Below are 21,114 nucleotides of genomic sequence, written 5' to 3'. Positions count from 1 at the left end.
TATATATATATATATATATATATATATATATATTACAGTTGAACAAGTGTTTTCTGTAATAAATAGTGTGTGGTATAATCAGATAAGAGGGATGATGTAGCAGAGTTTATAGTCAGGGAACTTGTGTTGACTAAAACAAACATTTCACAAAGTTGCTCAGAATTTATGAACAAAATTAAAAATGACAATGATTTCTAAGCAAAATACTTTCAAGTGAAAAATATGAAAGTATTGATGATTGAATAAAATATTACTTGGTGATAAAAATGTGTAGAGGATCATTTTTTTTTTTGGCTGCCTAGCTTAAGGATAGAAACCATAACTTAGATTTCACTACAACATTTTTTCCTTTGTCTAATGTATACCACATCAGAATTTATGAGGTCAGCTGTCATTTAAAAAATTCTATTTCCATAGGTCACCAGGTGTTGAAACATAGATCATTCATTTTTTCCTGATCCAGACATTAAGTCGGTTCGGACAATTTTATTCTACACTTAATTTATTACTACATGAAGAAGGCTGTGAAATGTCCATAATCCTAAGGATGTCAAGTGGTTAAATAAATATATTCATCTCTCATATCTCCTGACTTTATTAAATAACCTTGCAGATTCTTTATTAGAAATGCCAAGCTAATTTTACAAATAGTGAGGTAAAATTTGTTTCAAAGAAAATAGAGGGAAATAACATTTCTATTATGAGAAGTCCAGAATAAGAGATTAAAATGGATTTTTAAAGAATATGTAATAGAATAAAACTGAATAATATCAATATTTAATGATATAATTGTTAGAGAAAAAGGCAGTAGGAAATTGTGTCACTTGTGTGTTTCCATAGAATAATATGGTAGCAAATAAAGCCAATTCTACTGGGAATGAGATAGTCTACCCACTGAGAATCAACGTTTGTTTTCTCTGATCCCCCCCCCCATACAGAAAATGGAAATAAAGCTTGTTAACAAAGATTGAAATAGAAAAGTACTGCATAGGGACACAATAGGCAATGTTGCTTTTTACGTATATCTCTAGGGGCATTAAAATACTGGAACAATTCCATAGAGATTTGAACCTGAGCTTTAAAATCCCTTTTGTGTAACATGCACCTTCCCTGCTCAAAACTGGAAATAATGCTTTCAGTGGAATCCTATTATCCATGTTAAATAGTTTTAATAGCAAGTAATGGAACATTCATCAAAGCTCGACCGAATGTGGTATTTAGGTTTGTAAGAATGTTCACAAAAATGTTGGTATTTTTTGTAAAAGACAAGCCAAAGTTAGTTTGAAGTATTGTTATTTTTATGACTTTTTTTTATGTAAGGTACTAATAACATAATTTAAATTAGCCTTTACTTGCAAATAACAGTAAAGACTAAAAAATGCTGGTATTTTGTAATAGCAAAATTGCAATGAATACCAAGGAGAGAGTCTCTATACCATTGCATGACCTGACAGAAATATATCTCATGTCACACTCTGACATCATAAAAGTTGTGTCAGTGTTAGAGATGAATATAATAATTGAGGTTAGTGAATTAGTAGAATCAACAGAGCATAGATAAAAATATCTTATTGTGTTAAGAAACAATTGTCTTCTGAGTTCATATCATATGAAAGTCACTTTCGTGTTTCATTCTTCTGGTATTCAATAAATTAATATCAGTCAAATGCTTGAATTGATCTCATTGATTTTTTAACCTTCTGTTTAGTTTTGTGACCATGTCCCTTTGTTAGAAATCATTATTTATATTCTGAGTTCAAATCCTGCTGAAGTCAATTTTGCCTTTTATCCTTTCAGAATCAATAAAATTACCAGTCAAGTACTAGAATTAACCATATCCCCTCAACATAGGAGACTCTTTTGTTTGTTTGATCCCAAACTCTGTTGTTGCTATTGGTGTTGGTGCGATTTAGGCTCATTGAGCTTTGACTGAGTAGATCCACAATTAAAGGTGTTCCAGCCATGACCAGCTCATCAGTTTATACATCAAGTAATAGTGTCCTATGCAGCCATTTTTTTTATACAACAGGTTATGATTTGAAAGAGATTTGGCTGCTATTTCTAGCAAAGAGTACAACAAAATAGTGATTCCTTACAATGGAAATTTTGTACAACAGATAGATGTGCTTTACAGACAACATTTGTAGGTCAAATTAATTATTGATTATTGATTAGAACTTCAAAGTTTTATAAGTTATCAAGGACAGGGAGACCTGGATATGAAATTAGACCAACAAAACATATAAACATGGGAACGGGGGAACAAGCGCATCTCCCCTTCTCAAATTTTGTGGGGGGCAATGAAAACGCTTTGGACCCTCTGGGTTGAACTTGGGTTTGCATCAGTTAAAAGCAAATTTCCTTTCCATGCTTAAAACCGAACAAGAGAAGGAGTGAATGGGGGCAACCTCTGGAAAATAGCAGTCAAAGTTTCCTTTTCATTATACACAGCTATCTTAAGACAACAACAATAACAATGTGGCTGTGTGGTAAGTAGCTTGCTTACCAACCACATGGTTCTGGGTTCAGTCCAACTGCGTGGCACTTTGGGCAAGTGTCTTCTACTATAGCCTCAGGCTGACCAAAGCCTTGTGAGTGGATTTGGTAGACAGAAACTGAAAGAAACCCGTCGTATATATGTATATGTATATATATATATATATATGTTTGTGTGTCTGTGTTTATCTCCCCACCATCGCTTGACAACCGATGGTGGTGTGGTTACGTCCCCATAACTTAGTGGTTCAGCAAAAGGGACCGATAGAAAAAGAGACCGATAGGCTTACAAAGAATAAGTCCTGGGGTCGATTTGCTCGACTAAAGGTGGTGCTCCAGCATGGCCACAGTCAAATGACTGAAACAAGTAAAAGAGTAAAGAGAGCCACGGCAGCAACAACAGCAACAGCAGCAGTAGCAATGAAACCAACAGCAACAGCAACAAACAACAACAACAGCAACAAACAACAACTGCAACAACAACACCAACAGCAACAAACAGCAGCAGTAACAAACAGCAGCAGCAGCAATAACAACCACAGCAACAGCAACAGCAGCAGCATACGTTAAGGCACTCAATGTTATATTTTGAAGGTCGTACACCATGATTTAATAGAAAAGTCACTCGTATCTTTGAAGCTATTTACTGTGTGTGTTTTTCCTGAATATAAGGATCTTGACATAGAAACTTTTCTGACAGGTTTATGGTTGAGCCTGTGGCAGTGGAGACCTGTGGCAATATTCTCTCACCCCACTCCCCAACACTTGGACTGCATCTCTACTCACCGCTATCAGGGCAGGAATAGCTGAATAGCCATCCTCAAGAATGAGGCCCTGTGAGTCACAGTGGCTGTTCCAGTTTATCTCCCTCACCATGCTCTAGGGCAGTGGTTCTCAAAGAGGGGCGGTGGAAAGTTCCAAGGGGGCATTGAAGAAAAGTGGGGCAATAATGGGGTAGTGGTTGATGTAAAAAGTGGGGTGATAATAGCGTAAAAACAGCAAAATAATGGGTTCATTAGGTTAAGTTTTATTTGTGAAATACAGTTGCTTTGAATTTGCTTCAGAAAGAGGTCTATGTTTGTGATGATTAGTTGGGGTGGGGCGCTAGGAATGTGATCCGGGTGTCAAGGGGGCAGTAGCCTGAAAAAGTTTGGGAATCACTGCTTTAGGGCAATGCCTTTTCCGTTTTATCCACTGGAACCATGAAGTGGACTTACAGGTTGACAAAGAGGAAAGACATGATAATTTAGGTAGGGCCCTTTGTCAGTTACTATGCCAATGGTCTTATCTTTAAAAAATCTTTGTTGTGGAAAATATTTTGTGGTGTTATTTTTTATTTTATTTTATTTTTGTATCATTTAGTCAGAAGGGAAAAACAGTACCCATGACCTTTCAAGGTCACTAGAAATGGTGAAACGGAAAAAAGAAGGAAGGAAGAGAGGTTATATGCTCTTGGCCATTAGAGCCCGATGAGTCATTTATAAAGCTAAGAGCTTTATGGATGCAAAGCCATTGGTCATTCTATGACTGGACATATACTTAACTTCATGTAAATATATGTGTGTGTGTGTGTATATATATATATATATATATATATATATATATATATACCACACATACACCACACACACACACACACTCACCACACACACATACGCACACTAAGTCCAGTCACAAGGCTTTGGTTGGCCCAGGATTATTGTACAAGACACTCACCCTAGCTGCCACACAGTGAGATTGAACCCATGAAAATCCTATAGCGAGGAAACAAACTTCTCAACTAGAAAGCCACACCTGAGCTTATTTGTATAATCTACATACGCCTCAGTATTTAATATTTACACATTAACTTGTGACTTTGTTTTGCTTTGTTCTTGTATTGTCCATACATAAATCATTATTTATTCATAATCAAACAAACAGGCAAATAATATTTATTATGATATAAAATAAGTGTAACTAAGATAATTTAAATTCACCCCACCTTTTATTATATGTGATGAGAGACATCGTATACAACAAAGGCTTTTTATTAATCCAACAATATGACTGCTGCTGAGGCAATCAAAAGCAATGATTTACTCTAATTTGAAAGCAATGCTTTTGTTCCTGAATAATAGTTTCAGAACTGAAGGCAAACTTGTCCATATTTATATTAAAGCATGAGGTCTCAATTCATCATCATCGTCGTCGTCGCCACCATCACCACCACCGCCACTGCCATTGTCGTCGTCATCATCATCATCATCATTGTAATTATTAATGTCTACTTTTCCATGCTTGCATGGATCGGATGGAATTTGTTGAGGTGAAATTTTTGTTCTATGGAGGAACTTTCCCTTCCTGTTGTCAATCCTCATCTGTTTCCAAGAAACTTGATACTTCTCATGACCAGACATGTTTTCATGGAAGACTGAAAATGCAGGACATCACTTGTATGTCACTTGTTTACAACTATCACATAATTTTAAAATACAGAGAGAGAGAGACACACACACACACACACAAATATATACATACACATATGCTATGGGCTTCTTTCAGTTTCCATCTGTCAAACCCATGCACAAAGCTTTAGTTGGCTTGATGCTACAGTAGAGGATGTTTTCCAAAGATGCCACACAGCAAGACTGAACTTAGACCCATGTAGTTAGGAAGCAAATTTCTGCCAAAAAGCCATGCCTGTTCTTTGCTTTCAGAGCTTGGTTAAAGTTCTACTAATTTTCAATCACAATTTATATTCATTAAGGCAGTTAACTGTTTGAATCATTAGAACATCAGACTGAATGCTTTGCAGTGTTATTTCTGACTCTGTGTTCAAATCCCATCTAAGTCAGTTTCCTTTCTATTTGGAGTATTTATTTGTTTGTTTGTATCTGTGTATGTATGTATGTACTGGGCGTGGGATTGGTAGCTTTGCTGGTGCTGGTGTGGTCGTCATCTCCAGCTGTAGTGCTGGTGTTGGTGCTGCGGTCGTTGCTGTCAGTGCTCGATTAATGTGTTGCCACGCTTCCGCCTCCTCTCCACTAACACACACAATGAGCTTCTTTCAGTCTCTCTGAGGAAGCTCAGAAAGACAACAATTATCTGTTAAGTTGGAGCAATCAGAAAAATGTCCATCAAATCGACATGTGCCACACATCAGATGTCGAAGTGATTGCTGAGCAACGTAAAATGATATATTTTTACACAAGAACACAACGCTCTGCCCAGCCTAGGAATCGAACCCATGATCTCATAATCGTGAGTGCAACACCTTAAACACTAGGGCCACGGAGTAAACGCCAAAACTTCGAGGAAAGGCAGTATATGTAAAGGGAAATAAAGAGGATTTAACTAGATTTCAAAGGTACATAACTCTAACACTACTAAGTTTCTCGATTAAAAATGGCAGCCGAGGAAGTCCACAATAACGATCAGGATTCTGTGAAAGGATCAAAGGCGAAGAAAGTCGCCAAACATGATTCAGGAGCGGCTGACTTGGAAAAGGTTACGGATTTTGTCGAAGAATATGAAATATCTTCATATAGCATCCAGGATGTAAGTAATTATCAACAGTTCTTTTGAATTCCATTCGCTCTGCACATGTGCTCCCTTACCGAGTATGAAAGAAAAGAGACAGAAATAATTTTTTTATAACAATCTTACAATAATAAACTAGTTTTTCTTACTTAAATGAGTATTTATATTTATTTCGGTAATTTCGTCGTAATCCGATCAGTTAATAAAAGCTATACTTTATTTCTATAATTAGTTACCTTAATATTCTTTACTTAACCAGGTATGGCACACCTACACAAAAATACCCATCCGAATTTGTTTCCCTAATAACTTTTCGAAAGATGAATATTTTCAAATGAAATTTTCTACAAACAACTTTCAGATTAACGTAAAAAAAAAAAAAATGGTGAGCGCGTATACACATATATACTGATACATCACATATATATATATATCTACAAAATGAAAGTTGAAATTAAAAAAAAAATATGTGCCCACCAATATTTTCTTTTTGTTTTTATTTCTTTGCGTTAAATAAATTAAATTCCGATATAATCGTAATCTATACCATCTGAAACATTATATTGTAGAATGTTTCACTGAGGAAACGAAGTCGGTGTGTGTGTGTGTGGAGGGCTGACTTGTGTAGGTACGCTACCAATATATAGGTGCAAGATCACCAGAGAATACATTTATATTTGAAAAATTGACTAATGTTTTATATTGGAATCCTTTATCTTTTTATTCGCTTTATGACCTGCGATTTCAGAGTTTCTAAAGTTTCGTATTATCCGTTCACGGATCTTTTACATCTGAACTCCAGACATAACGACATTACCAAATAAAACCTCCGCGATAATTCACAGAACAACGTTTAAAAATATAATGTAATATTTTTTTTTTTTGCTGACAAATTAAGAAACAAAATATAATCGCTAATTATTCAATGTAAATGATATTAAACTGGATGGCAGTCTAATTAAACGTGGTCGACCGGTAAGCGGAAGATAGCGAATTCAAATTCTGTCAGTACGCTTGTTCATCATCTATTCTGTGGCGATCTTTCGTTTTTTTTAGAAATGACGTAAAATGTAATCAAAACGAAAGAATGCCAAAATTACTATAATTAACAAATCAAATATAATTTGGTATTTTTTTGTTTTTGTTTTTGTAAACATTTCTGCGGGATTAATTAATAAAACCAAAACATTCCGGGGGAAATATAAAAGTATTCCTGGATATCTCGAGTAAACGAAACGAATATGTGTTTACAAGTCACTTCTTAAATGCCATTGTTCGAGACTTCTTTTTTTCATTGCTGAACACGGCAAACTGTTGACATTCTGCCCCCATTAACTCTGTTTCTTTATAACTTGAAGAAAAATAAATATTTTTATTGGAATTTTCTCCAAATTACCTTCCAGGACATCTAAATTCCGTTTATATCGGATTTAGTTGGAAAAAAACAAACTTTTGAGGATTATTCCGCCCGTTCCTTTCTGGAATTTGTTTCAGTCATTTGACTATGGCCATGCTGGAGCACCGCCTTTAGTCGAGCAAATCGACCCCAGGGCTTATTCTTTGTAAGCCTAGTACTTATTCTATCGGTCACTTTTGCCGAACCGCCAAGTGTCTTCTACTATAACCTCGGGCCGACCAAAGCCTTGTGAGTGGATTTGGTAGACGGAAACTAAAAGAAGCCTGTCGTATATATATATATATATATGTGTGTGTGTCTGTGTTTGTCCCCCTCAACATCGCTTGAGAACCGATGGTGGTGTGTTTACGTCCCCGTAACTTAGCGGTTCGGCAAAAGAGACCGATAGAATAAGTCCTGGTGCTCCAGCATGGCCACAGTCAAATGACTGAAATAAGTGAAAGAGTGAACTCCAGCAAGACCTTAACCTTTACAGCCGTGTACCCTCAATTATGACTGAACATGCACATATAGGAACAACGTTGATTTTTCTGGAGTTCACTCTTTCACTTCATTTCACATTGCTCCAGTCCACTCAGCCGATAAAAGGGAGTAATCTTGTGATAGGCTGGGGTCCTGTCCGGAGAGGGGAATATATACATCACAGAACCCGTGAAACTGATCTTATGAGGCTATGGCTTGGGAAGGACCTTTGATCATTTTGATAAGAGGTTCTGGACTATCGATGTCCAGAAAGTCGGTGTTGTGTCTGTATTGATGTTGTTGTTGTTGTTATTGCAGGCTATGAAGGTGATGAATGATCGGAAAACAAAAGAAGTTAGTGAGAAACAAGAAAAAGAAAAAGAACTCTCCAAAGTGAAAATTAATAAAGAAGACGTTGATTTAATTGTAAGTTATCTCTCTGTCTTCTTCTTCTAAATCTACTTTCTCTTTTGAGATAAAAATGCTTGGTGATATTTATTCCAGCTGTCTGCACATTGAGTTCAAATTCTGCTAGGGTTGCTATTTATTCAATGAGAAACCAGTCAAGTACTGAAGCTGATTCTTTTCTCTGTCTCTCTCTCTCTCTCTCTCTCTCTCTCTCTCTCTCTCTCTCTCTCTCTCTCTCTCTCTCAGCTATGAGAAAGATTGACCAAAATAACCAACAACCACTTCTCTTAGAAAAACTTACTGCAGGATCTATTCAAGGACAGATCGTTGTCACCAATACAACACAAAGTAAGGATATAGTATGTTATGGAATGAACTACATCTGGTTTGTGCTGCTACTACTACTACTACTACTGGACATCAATACGAACACTCTTTTGGCTACCACCATGTTGACCACGACCACCACCTCTACAATTGTCATAACCTTGGTTTCTTTCCATGCTGGCATGGGTTAGACTTTTCGTAATCCGTTAGCTTGCTGGGAAAGTTATAGTGATGTTTTTTGTCGATATACATCGAAAAGATAAAGTGGTCACAATTACTGAATCAGGGTCGAACTGGGGGCCAAACAGCATTAGAATGGTTTGGAGAAACTGGACGGTAGACTTGCAAGGTTGTTTCCCCTTGAATTTCACCAAGAACTTAGTAACTTCCCTTAGATATTCAAAATTCGACAAAACTATACGTTTGAATCCCACCAACTTCGTTTCCACGTAACTTTCAGTAAAAATGGATATTTTTAATGAAATTTTGTACAAATACCTATCGTATGGCGTACATTCCAATTATTTCGGAATTTGTAGAGAAAAAGAAAGTTTCTATGGAAGAGGGAGGAGAAATTTCGTATAATTCATTTGTCTCGGCGCTTTTTAAATGAAATTTTCTGCAAATACCTTAAAAATAGTGTAAATTCAGATTGTATCGGAATTTGTTAGGGAAAATAAATTTTCGGAGGGAGTTGGAGGAGAGGAGTTTCGGATAATTCACACCACTCGGCGTTGCTTCTTCATAACTTTCAGAAAAATGGATATTTATTTTTTAATGAAATTTTCTACAAATACCTTTCAGGTGGTGTAAGTTACGATTGAATCAGAATTTAATGGGGGAAAAAAGAAAAAAAAACAACCAAATTGTAAGGGCACACACATATATCTCCTAGCACACATTACAATAAATATCCATCCATAAAATGAAATTTGGAATTAAAAAAAAATTATGTGATGCATGCCAGAATGTATGCATGCACGCTCCCAATTTTCCCCCCATTACATGAAATTGGTGCAGGAGTGGCTGTGTGGTAAGAAACTTGCTTCCCAACCTCATGGTTCTGGGTTCAGTACCACTGCATGGCACCTTTGGCACGTGTCTTCTACTATAGCCTCGGGCTAACCAAAGCTGTGGTAGATGGAAACCGAAAGAAGCTTGTCATATATGTGTGTGTGTGCATTTAGAGCTAAATATAGCATGAAATTATGATGGAAGGTTTTAGTAAAGATCATTTTAAAAGAGACACTTTGCATCATGGAATCATAAGCAGACTCGGGTAGGTTAGTATTGAAAGGGTTAAAACTGACTCCTCAAACCCATACCAGCATGGGAAATCAGACATCTGAATGACAAAGATTAAAGTCAAATTGATTCTATTGCCTGATTACTATATCAGGATAGAAGTAGTTTGGGAATACTTGCACACAAAGCTTATTTCATTTATTATGTAATTGATTGACTTAAACTATTTTTAGCATAACATACCTCTTGGTTTTGTCGTTAATATATAATTACAGTTAGAAAATCGATTCTGTCACTCTCTATTTTTGAGCTTGTTCTAATTGTATTAGACAATATTGCATGCTTAGTCAGCTATAACGAAGTTTACATTAATTAGTTGCGGGTTTAATTTCAATGATTCTTTAAAATTCTGATGCTTATATCCTTAAGGGTTTAAGTTTTTGTTAACCCTTTGAGATCTGTCTTTTATCATTTAAGTTTCACTCATTGAACTGTGGCACTGCCTTGAAGGGTTTTATTCAAATAAATCAACTCCAGTACCGATTTTTAAAGCCTGGTGCTTATTCTATTGGTCACTTTTTGCTGAAGCGCTAAGTTACAAATCAACATCAGTTGTCAAGTGATGGTGAGGACAAACACACACACACATACACATGCATACACACACATGCACAATAGGTTTCTTTCAGTTTCCATCAACCAGATCCATTCAAAAAACTTTGATTGAACCAAGGTGCAGTGCAGTGGGACTGAACCCAGAACCATGTGGATGGGAAGCAAACTTCTTACCACAAAGCCAAGCCTGCGTCTTACCCTCAAAGGGGACAAACACACACACATCTCTACATAAGGTGCTACTTTCAGTTTCTGTCTCCGAAATCCACCCACAAGGTTTTGGCTGGTCCAGGGCTATGGTAGAATACACTTACCCAAATTGCCATGCAGTGGGATTGAACCCAGAACCATGTGGTTGGGAAGTAAACTTATCACACAGCTACACCTGCACCTTGTTTTCAAAAGGTTAAAACAATGTAGTATAGAGCTTATTAGAGATTAAAGATTACTGGTTGTTGCTATAAATAGTTGTGAATTGCTGATGTCTTCACTGACTGATACAAGAAAATAACCATTTGTTCATAAAAACTGATGCTGCTGGTTTTATCTATATATCTGCCTTGATTGAGAAAACATGTGACTAAAGACATTCCACAAGGCTTTGGTCAGCACCAGGCTGAAGTAGAACACACTTGCCACACAGTGGGACTGAACCTGAAACCATGTGGTTAGGAAGCAAATTTCTTACCACACAATCAAACTACATTGGCCCTTTTTGATACCAACTCATCTGAGCCTGCCCCTGGTTCTATAAACCAACCTCTGGTTTTAAAGGAATTGAAATTAAAATCTTCCCCTAAAATTTCATGTTAATTTATGTTAATTTATGCAGCTGGAAGGCTGCACCAAATACCAGTTTAATATTGGTTTCAAATTTTGGCACAAGGCCAGCAATTTTAGTGGGGCGTTGGTTACATTAACCCCAGTGAATAACTGCTACTTAATGATTTTGAATGGGGGCCTCATGGAGGCATGAGACCTTTGACATTATGTCATGCTTGAGAAGAAGACCCATCAAACCGAGCAAAATTGCAGTCGTGGTAGATACTAGTCTCATGCAGATTGGCATCCATTCCAGTGGCATGTAAAAGCACCCCAGTGTCATGCAAATGGCACCCGTGCTGGTGGCACGTAAAAGCACCCATTACACTCTCAGAGTGGTTGGCGTTAGGAAGGGCATCCAGCTGTAGAAAACCATGCCAAATCAGACTGGAGTCTGGTGCAGCCTTCCAGCATGCCAGCCCTGGTCAAACAGTCTAACCCATGCCAGCATGGACAATGGACATTAAATGACGATGATGATAATGATGAATGGATGAAAGGCAAGGTTGACCTTGGCAGAAATTGAACTCAGAATGTAAAGACAGACAAAATGCTGTTAAGCATTTTGCCCAGCATGTTATCGACCCTGAAAGGATGAAAGGCAAAGTCAATCTCAGCGGAATTTGAACTCAGAACATAAAGACAAACAGAATGCTAATAAGCATTTTACACAGCATGCTAACGACTCTGCCAGTTCACACCGCCTTAAGCCAGTTTAATGTTATTTTAATAAATTTTTCATTATTTTAAAATTTAATTGGAACAAAGTTGGTATATTTCACCAGAAATATGGTAATGAAAGGGTTAAGTATGTTATCTCTAATTTAATTATCTCTGTCTTATCATAATTATTTCTCTAGTTGGCTTTATTTTTTAAGCACCACGCATTATATATGCTTACATGAACTCAAAACTATTTAACAGCCTGTGTCTGACCATATATTTATTTGCTTTTATGTTTTTTGTAGTATCCATCATCTGTATTAAATATGCTAACATTTTAATACTTTCTGTAATATGCTAACATTGTTACCATATTAACTCCTTTGATACCGACCCGCTTGAAACCACCTCTGGCCCTGTAGTACAAATATCTTCTTTTCTAAAGTTCTGAATTAAAACCTTCCACCAGACCTTAGTAACAATTTATGTTCCTAACACTAGCTTAATGATAACTAAGTTATTTTATTAAATCCGTTGTTATATTTAAAATTAATTGAAAGAAGCACAGAGCATCTCAACAGAAATATGATAACAAAAGGGTTAAATATGGTAATATGGTAATATTATATATGGTAACATTTAGCTTAACTTTAGTTGTCTATGTCTCATCACACAATCATGTCAAATTAGCTTTTTTATCCTCTCTTTATTAAATACATTAACACTAACAGAGTTAGGTACAAACGAGCTGAGAGACAATTGTGAGTCATCAGTAAATGTGTGTTTGTAAGAGAGATTACTCTGCTAAGCTGCGCATGTATTTATATAAATGACAATCGTACATGCTGGGTTAAAAGATGGAGCGTGACTTGCTCGTTGAGGCTACATAGGGAAATGATGGCTACTGACTTAAGCAGTGTCAAGTATTTATTTCAGCTCTCTGCATTCTGAGTTCAATCCTACCAAGGTCAACTATGCCATTCTTTTGGGAGCTGATAAATCAGCTACCAATCAACCAGGGCTGATTCACCTTCCTTCCTCCCTTCCCTCCTCCCTCCTTTCCTTTTTTCCTTCCTTCCTCCCGCCTTTCCTTTTTTTCCTTCCTTCCTCCCTCCTTCCTTCTTTGTCTATGTAAGAAACCTGTTTGTGGTCAGTCCTGCAAAGGAGTGAGCTCTGCTAAGTTTAACCCTACAGCATTCAGATTATTCATCCACATTGTTTTGAATTAATCATGTGTTATCTTGTTGCTTCAAGATTTTGATGAAGGTGATTGCTTATTTTTATTTAAGATGACATTGTAGGGTAGGTGTGAGAGGCTGAATCTGGCCAGTTTGAACGTAAAACAGGTAGAGTATTTGGACCAGATATGGCCAGTTTAAATGCTAAAGGGTTAAAGTACTTAAGACATGCTATATATCACAATACCACCATATGACCCCATTCATTAAACAAGGTGAGGGTCCATGATAAGAAGGTTAGTTTTGAGAGAGAATTTAGTTGAGGCTGTTTGCTCTTGGGAAAAAGTACTTTTGTGAACTTGAAATGATCGAATCTTTTAACCTTTTAGCATTTAAAGACCTAATGGCGCTTTTTGTCTTTTCCAGGTAGAAGAGTTTGAAATAAGTCGGATGATGGCTGAAAGAAAACTTCGAGAACATAAAGGCAGAATAGTTGATGCATTAGTAGCTTTGACTAATTAACTTAAACTAATTAAAAATTTAATACAGGAAAATAAACATTTGTGTTTTGGTTTTATTTCATTTCATTTTTTTTTTTTTTGTTCCGTTTGTTTTTATTTGATCCTCTTCAAACTATGGTTCAAACCTCCATGTGGTGACTCAACTGCTAGAAATAGCAGCAAAGTCTTCTTCAAATTAGACCTTCAGTGTGGCTGTATGAGTAAGAAGTTCACTTCCCAACTACATGGTTCTGAGTTCAGTCCCACTGTGTGGCACTTTGGGACTTTGGGCGAGTGTCTTCTTCATAGCCTCCAGCTGACCTAAGCCTTGCGAATGGATTTGGTAGATGGAAACTGAAAGAAGCCCATCATATATATATATATATATATATATAACTCTTCTGTGTCAATCTTTCTTGGGGTGGGATGTGAGTGTTGCTTTAGATTGGGATGTAAGTAACAAATGAATCTAAGAAATACCACCATGCTAGAGATAGCAGTCATGATGTGGTTTTTGAGTCAAGTTTTGACTGCTATCTCTAGCATGGTAGTATCTCTTAGATTCCCTTAATTATAATTTTATATATGTATGTATTTATACATATACCAGGCTTGTTTAGTTTCTATCAACCAAATCATAGAGAGGCATGAATAAAAAAAATAGTCTGAGAAACACTGCTTTGCATCATTTGTATAATAACTGTAGTCTCTCAAGTCCAAGAAAGATGTTCTACAATTTCTTGCTGTACATTAGCATACATCCTCCATCAAACAGACGTTTTTTTTTTCAGTACAGATGCACAGAGTATCACATGTCAGGTATTGACTTCATTGTGTGAAGTGATATGAGATGACGTTCTGCTCAAGAACACAACATACACCCAGCTCGGGAATCAAACCCACGGCCTTGCAATCATGACTAGATCCATCACGAGTGCAACACCCTGACCACTAGACAATATACCTTCACTTGTATCGAATGTGTACCTGCTAGAAATAGCAATCAAATCGTACCCTGCAAAAATATGGGTAAGTAAGTACAAATTGGATAATGATCTGGGTTTCAATAACATTATCCCATGCAATAACCCAGTGAGGTATAGGTGTAAACCACAGGTATCACTTGTGAGTATGACTTGGTAAGCATGTACCAAGCTTTCAACTTATTGTTTAAGGTTGTCATATAGTGGCAAGCATCAGACCATAGACATCTGTCAGCTACCCCACCCTTAACCCAGCAGAATATCCAGGATGCAACAGCTGATGTGAGGAAGTGGTGCACACACTAAGCTGGTACTTTTTTTTTTATCAGTCCTCAAAAGGATGAAAAAGCAAATTGGACTTTAGCTAGATTCAAACTCTCACATGCATGCACACACACACACTCTGTCTCCCTCCCAGACTAAAATAGACACAGAAGGAGTGGCTATGTGATAAGTAGCTTACTTACCAACCACATGGTTCCAGGTTCAGTTCCACTGCTTGGCACCTTGGGCAAGTGTCTTCTATAGCCTCGGGCCGACCAAAGCCTTGTGAGTGGATTTGGTAGACGGAAACTGAAAGAAGCCCGTCGTATATATGTATGTATGTTTGTGTGTCTGTGTTTGTCCCTCCACCATCGCTTGACAACCGATGCTGGTGTGTTTACATCCCCGTAACTTAGCGGTTCGGCAAAAACAGACTGATAGACTAAGTACTAGGCTTACAAAGAATAAGTCCTGGGGTCGATTTTCTCGACTAAAGGCGGTGCTCCAGCATGGCCGCAGTCAAATGACTGAAACAAGTAAGAGAGTACAGAAGGAAATATACACACTAAAACGTTCATACACACAAAAATACACACCCACATGCTCTCTCTCTCTCTCTCTCTCTCACACATACACACACACTAAAACACAAACACATACACTAAAATGTTCACACACACGCACACACAGTAAAACATTCACCTAATGCTAAACATCAACATTAACACTGCACTTGTGTCTAATTTTGTTTTAACTTGTTCTATTAAAATAAATGGTTACAGCTGTTTAATCGTCCAACCGTAAACTGTCACATACACCACGTGTTCTGCTTCAGTAAACATCGACTCCTTCCTCCTTCCTTGTTTTTCCTGGCTGCCAGTCAACATTACACCAGTTGGATCGATAAAAGAGTCTTTATCTTAGTTCTATAGGCAAACAAAACCTGTGGTCCATAGGACCTCCTGAATGCTCCACCTAAGAATATTACCTTGAAATATTTTAGTATTGGAGCTTGCATGATGGTCATCCATATCTCATGTAGCCTCACTTCTTGTAAAATCGTTGCTCATGCCTGTTCTGTGATTACTCATTCTGCTAGAAATAGCAGTCAAACTTGAACCATGTCTCATGCTGCCCACTTTTCAAAAAATGGTTGCTCATGCCTGCTCTATGTGATTACTTATTCTGCTAGAAATAGCAGTCGAACTTGAATTTGAACTCAGATCGCAAAGACAGATGAAATACCGCTAAGCATTTTGCCTGGCATGCTAACATTTCTGCCAGCTCACCATATATATATATATATGTATGTATATATGTATATATATTTATATATATATATATATATATATATATAAACAGTCTTTCAATTTCTGTCTCCCAAATCCACTCTCAAAGATTTGGTTGGCCCAGGGCTATAGTAGGAGACACTTGCCCTAGGTACCACACAATGGGACTGAATCCAGAGCCATGTGGTTGGGAAGCAAATTTTTATAATGACATTGTAGGGTAGGTGTGAGAGGCTGGATTTGGCCAGTTTCATTAAACATAAAACAGGTAGGATATTTCAGGTCAGATACGGCCAGTTTAAAAGCTAAAGGGGGGTTAAAATGCCTAAGACATGCTGTATTTGCCATGATGATATGATGGAGTCAATGCTTCTGTGCATTACATTCTAGAGAGTGTGTGTTAGTAAATGCTTCATTTTGTGAGTCAACTGGATAAGACTCATTATCACTTCTAGAATAAAATAAGTCATATTAATCCCTGATGGATACACCTCAGTTGAGACTGAAAACAGTTCATTGATTCTGCTCTATTTATCATGTTTTTTTGTTGTTGTCGTTGTTGTTGCTGCTTTTTCTGAAGATCAATAAAAGCCATTGATTGATTGACTCACAACAACTTATTGACTCACAGTACTATTGAATCACCATTCACTTATGCCTTACTCATATCAAAATATGTTTACTGCAGGTTCAGTTTCCAAAAAGTAGTAGTGGTGGTGGTGATAGTCTTAATAGTAGTAATAGTAGTAGTGGTGGTGGCAGCAGCAGTAGTAATCATAGTAGTAATAGCAGCAGCAGTTGTTGCTGTTGTTGTTGTTGTTTAACCCTAGGTCGTTCAAACCTATGATCAAAGATAATGCAGCTCTTAGCCATCTGACTTTTATTCGTCTTGGATTTCAATAAGCCCTTCCTTTTCTAGGTCTTACCTAGCTGCTTTTTCTAGCAAGTCAAGTAATCTCATATCAAGAAACAGCCAATTGTTTCTGTTATTGCTATTGTTCAGCTTCAAGGGAGCCCTGATCAAAGAAATCCATGATCACAGACAATCCAACCTTGACCAGCTTGGTTTTCTTTTTCAGACATTTTATCTTCTTATTGTTTTGGACTATGTCCATGCTGGAGCATTACCTTGAAGGGTTTTGGTCAAATAAATCGACCCTAGTACTTATGTTTTTAATTAAAGCTCGGTACTTATTCTGTCAACTCCTAATGCTGAACCACTAAGTTACGAGGATGTAAACAAACCAACACCAGTCGTCAAGCTATGGCATGAGACAAACACAAAGACACATACGTACATACATATGATGGGCAATTTAGGTAGGAGTATATCTGATTATATAAATGGCAGTAATTAACTGGCACATATCAAGCCCCGAAGGATGAAAGGTAAATTTGACCTCTGCAAGGATTTGAACACAGAACGTAGAGCGCTGGAACAAATGCCGCAAAGTATTTTGGCCCAGGCTCTAACAACTCCCCCACCCCTACCCTACATCCCACCCCAACCGTCTAATGACTTTGCTGGCATTAAAAGATGACTGAATGAAATAGGATTTTTTTTATGTTGGAAAGAATCATTTAAATGTCAAAGAAAAGAAGTATTCTATTTTCAGAATAAATTGTTAATAATTGGTTTCTTAAATACACACCATTAATTTATAGAAAAGGAATAAGATTGTGTGATATTATTGTCTGTTTCTTCTTCTCTTTTTTAATTTTTACATTTTTATGAACAATATCATTGTTGGTTGGTGGTTGCAGCTTTCTGACAAGCCAATAATTGGTTCAGTGCATTTATGATGGCAAAAAACGACAGAGGAGCACCCATTGCAACACAGACAGAACAAATACCACCAAAATATTTGTTTGTTTGTTTGAAAGTACAGATTTATTTATTGTTTCTTTGCTATTATTTACATCTTTCACTGATGTCAGACAAAGATATACATGCACACATACATGCATACATCCTGTTCATCCGTCCGAATGACAAGGACCATACAGTCGTCCTTAAGGATGACTGCTGGCTTGTGCAATGACTAAGTTTCCCCAATAGATCTTCATATATATGTATATGTATATATATATATATAGGTGTATTTGTGTGTGTATGTGAGCTGGGTGTGACTTTAAACTGCATCCGGCAGAGGGGCCTGGGTTCGAGAGTTTTAGGGTTTTGAGGAATGTGGAACCACTTCTTAGTCACTGTTGTTCCCAAGTCTAGTTCCAAGTCTGCCAGTGCAGTGAAGAGTTGTGTACTATAAACCTCACGCTCTCTCTCTCTCTCTCATCTGTGTCTATCTTTAATCCAGTGATAACACCAGATAAAGACAACTAGAAATAGAAATAGATGCAGTGGATAACCAAGATGTCTTATGTGTGCTTTCTGCACTTCAAAATATATTGTGCAGCCACCTTCTTTTCTGTTGTGCCATAAAAGTTTCTTCTGCTGAGTCCACTGGACTCAACCTTGACACCTGTATATAGGCAAGCCCTAACTCTCCAAGAGTAACACACACACACACACACACACACACACATCAGTGTCATCTCGGTGGCAATTCCAAGAACTGAATTAAAAGGATATCTGTAAAACATAGACTTCACCATTCTCTACTGACCAAAGTATAGATGGGAGAATCATTTTCATCTTTTAAAGTCCATGTTTTATGCTGGCATGGGTTGGATGATTTTACAGGATCTGATGTGTTCAAGAACTCACACATGCTTCAGAGTCTGCTTTGGTACCCTCAATGTAGTTCTCAGGGAGATTCAGCGTGACACAAAGTGTGACAAGGCAGGCCCTTTGAAATACAGATGCTACTCATTTTTGCCAGCTGAGTGGACTGGAGCAGTGTGAAATAAAGTGTCTTGCTCAAGGGCACAACATGTCGCTGGGAATTGAACTCATGACCTTACGATCGTGAGCTAGATGCCCTAACCACTAAGCCACGCATCTTCACTCATAATACTTTGCAAAGGAAGACAATACTTTTGCTCACATGCATAGTGGTACTACTTTCCCTTACTGTTTCTCTCACTCACTTCTTCCTATGTCATTACTCTCTCTCTCTCTCTTTCTCTCTCTTCTCTTCTTTTCACTCCATCTTGAGCTACCATAGGTTCAAGAGGACCCTTTAATCTTGGCAAAAACATGACAACCACTCTAATGTTGGTGCCACATAAAATGCACCTTGTTTGTTCAAATATAATTATCTGCAATATATATCAACAGGTATGTTGGATAACTGCATGGGTGTCCTATTGCTAGCTATGCTAATATTACCAAATATGGTAATAATAGCAATATCTGGATTTTGTCTCAGACTGAAATGCTTTAAGATCGAATCTGGAAAGTGATCTGTTACACATGTTTCAAATCCAATTTTTTCCAAACGATTTTTATTGAAAATAACAAATGGAACTTAAATTCAACTTGGCTCAGTTGTTTTAGGGAAATCTGTCTAGAAATTCTCCAAAGAAAATTGATCAGCATTTGATATTATTTAGCGCTCCACATACACATACTACCATTCTATACCAGCAAGCAACCAACCTAATGTGTATTCATAGTTGCACAGATGTAAGATTAAAAAAAAAATTTTATGAGAGTGTGTGAGATAAAATTAAATGAACCTATGAAGATATATGTATTTCCGGTAATGTTATATATATATATATATATACATGTGTGTGTATGTATATATATATATATACATACATACATGCATATATATATATATATATGCATATACATATGCATGTGTATATATGTGTGTGTGTGTGTGCATGCATCTCTCTCTCTCTCTCTCTCTCTCTCTATATATATATATATATATATATATATATATATATATATATATATATATATACACACACACATATACATAAGTATAAGTGTAAGTTTAAATAACTACTTATATGTAAATATATATATACATATATGTAAATGCACACACACATACACACACACACATTCACATACATATGTGTAAAGGATTTAATAAACGTTCAAAAGATTAGAAACTGATATCTCACTCATAGTTAAAAGGTATTGTGATAAAGTTCACGGTTTTTCAGCTTGTAAACCGATAGTTTTCCCCTTTACTTCAAAAACCTTACATATTTTATTTTATTTTTTACATAACCGTCATTTAGTTATATGAAGGGAAATATCAACTTGAATAACAAGTTGTAGCAGCAGGAGTTAGCAGACGTTTCACGCCATTTGTTTGAAGGACGAGATTAAAGATGAAAAAAATTCACTAAGTTTTTTAACATCAGTTCAACATTTTATAGATAAATAGATTTATAAAATAACATGTCATTCTTGTACGTACTTACGTACGTAAGTACGGATGTATGTACGTATGTATGTATGTGCGTATGTATGTGTGTGTGTGTATGTATGGATGTATGTATGCACGCATGCATGCATGCATGTATGCGTATGTGTGTGTGTGTGTGCGTGAGCGGGTTCATGCATGTATGTGTGCGTATGTATATGTATGTTAGTGTATGTGTGTATTTATATGCATGCGCGTATGTGTATGTATATTTGTACGTACGTACATATGTATGTACGTGCGTATATATGTATGTATGTATGTATGTGTGTGTGTGTGTGTGTGTGTGCGTGCGATCATTTTTTACTTTTCATTTGAAAAGGAAGGTGTGGCTGGAAAAGAGATGTCTGCTGGAGTGTCCGTTCCAAAAGAGATGGGAGCATGTTGCACGAGTGTTGTGCGTGCAAGGAACCGTGTGAATAGACGAAAAAAAAAAGGTACCAGCGATAGATCGGGGCTTGTGGTGTTGGAGCATGGCTTGATCATTGCTTCATTTGTATTGTCTCTGTATTGTTATTACATGAAATAAATCCGAATACAAATTTTTTTTTCTGTTCTATAACACAAAATAGAT

At 36.8% G+C, this 21,114-nt stretch overlaps 1 protein-coding gene across 1 annotated transcript; it reads left to right on the top strand.

Annotated features, from left to right (window-relative positions):
• The first annotated feature begins 5,499 nt into the window (after positions 1-5,499).
• On the top strand, positions 5,500-13,713 carry LOC106879843 (huntingtin-interacting protein K). Its single transcript, XM_014929551.2, has 3 exons — positions 5,500-6,036; positions 8,216-8,323; positions 13,582-13,713. Exons 1-3 carry the CDS (start codon positions 5,884-5,886, stop codon positions 13,675-13,677), a joined length of 357 nt encoding a protein of 118 aa, XP_014785037.1. The 5' UTR covers positions 5,500-5,883; the 3' UTR covers positions 13,678-13,713.
• Positions 13,714-21,114: the final 7,401 nt, after the last annotated feature.

Source organism: Octopus bimaculoides, chromosome 23, assembly GCF_001194135.2.
Source record: "Octopus bimaculoides isolate UCB-OBI-ISO-001 chromosome 23, ASM119413v2, whole genome shotgun sequence".
Lineage (NCBI taxonomy): Eukaryota > Metazoa > Mollusca > Cephalopoda > Octopoda > Octopodidae > Octopus > Octopus bimaculoides.
This window is presented reverse-complemented; position numbering and strand designations above follow the sequence as displayed.

What these genes read in the sequence shown, in the direction of transcription:
- LOC106879843 (XM_014929551.2), top strand. Translation starts at nt 5,884, where the DNA reads ATGGCAGCCGAGGAAGTCCACAATAACGATCAGGATTCTGTGAAAGGA. An exon ending in CTTCATATAGCATCCAGGAT is followed by an intron (nt 6,037 to 8,215) that starts GTAAGTAATTAT and finishes TTGTTATTGCAG; the next exon opens with GCTATGAAGGTGATGAATGA. An exon ending in AAGAAGACGTTGATTTAATT is followed by an intron (nt 8,324 to 13,581) that starts GTAAGTTATCTC and finishes TGTCTTTTCCAG; the next exon opens with GTAGAAGAGTTTGAAATAAG.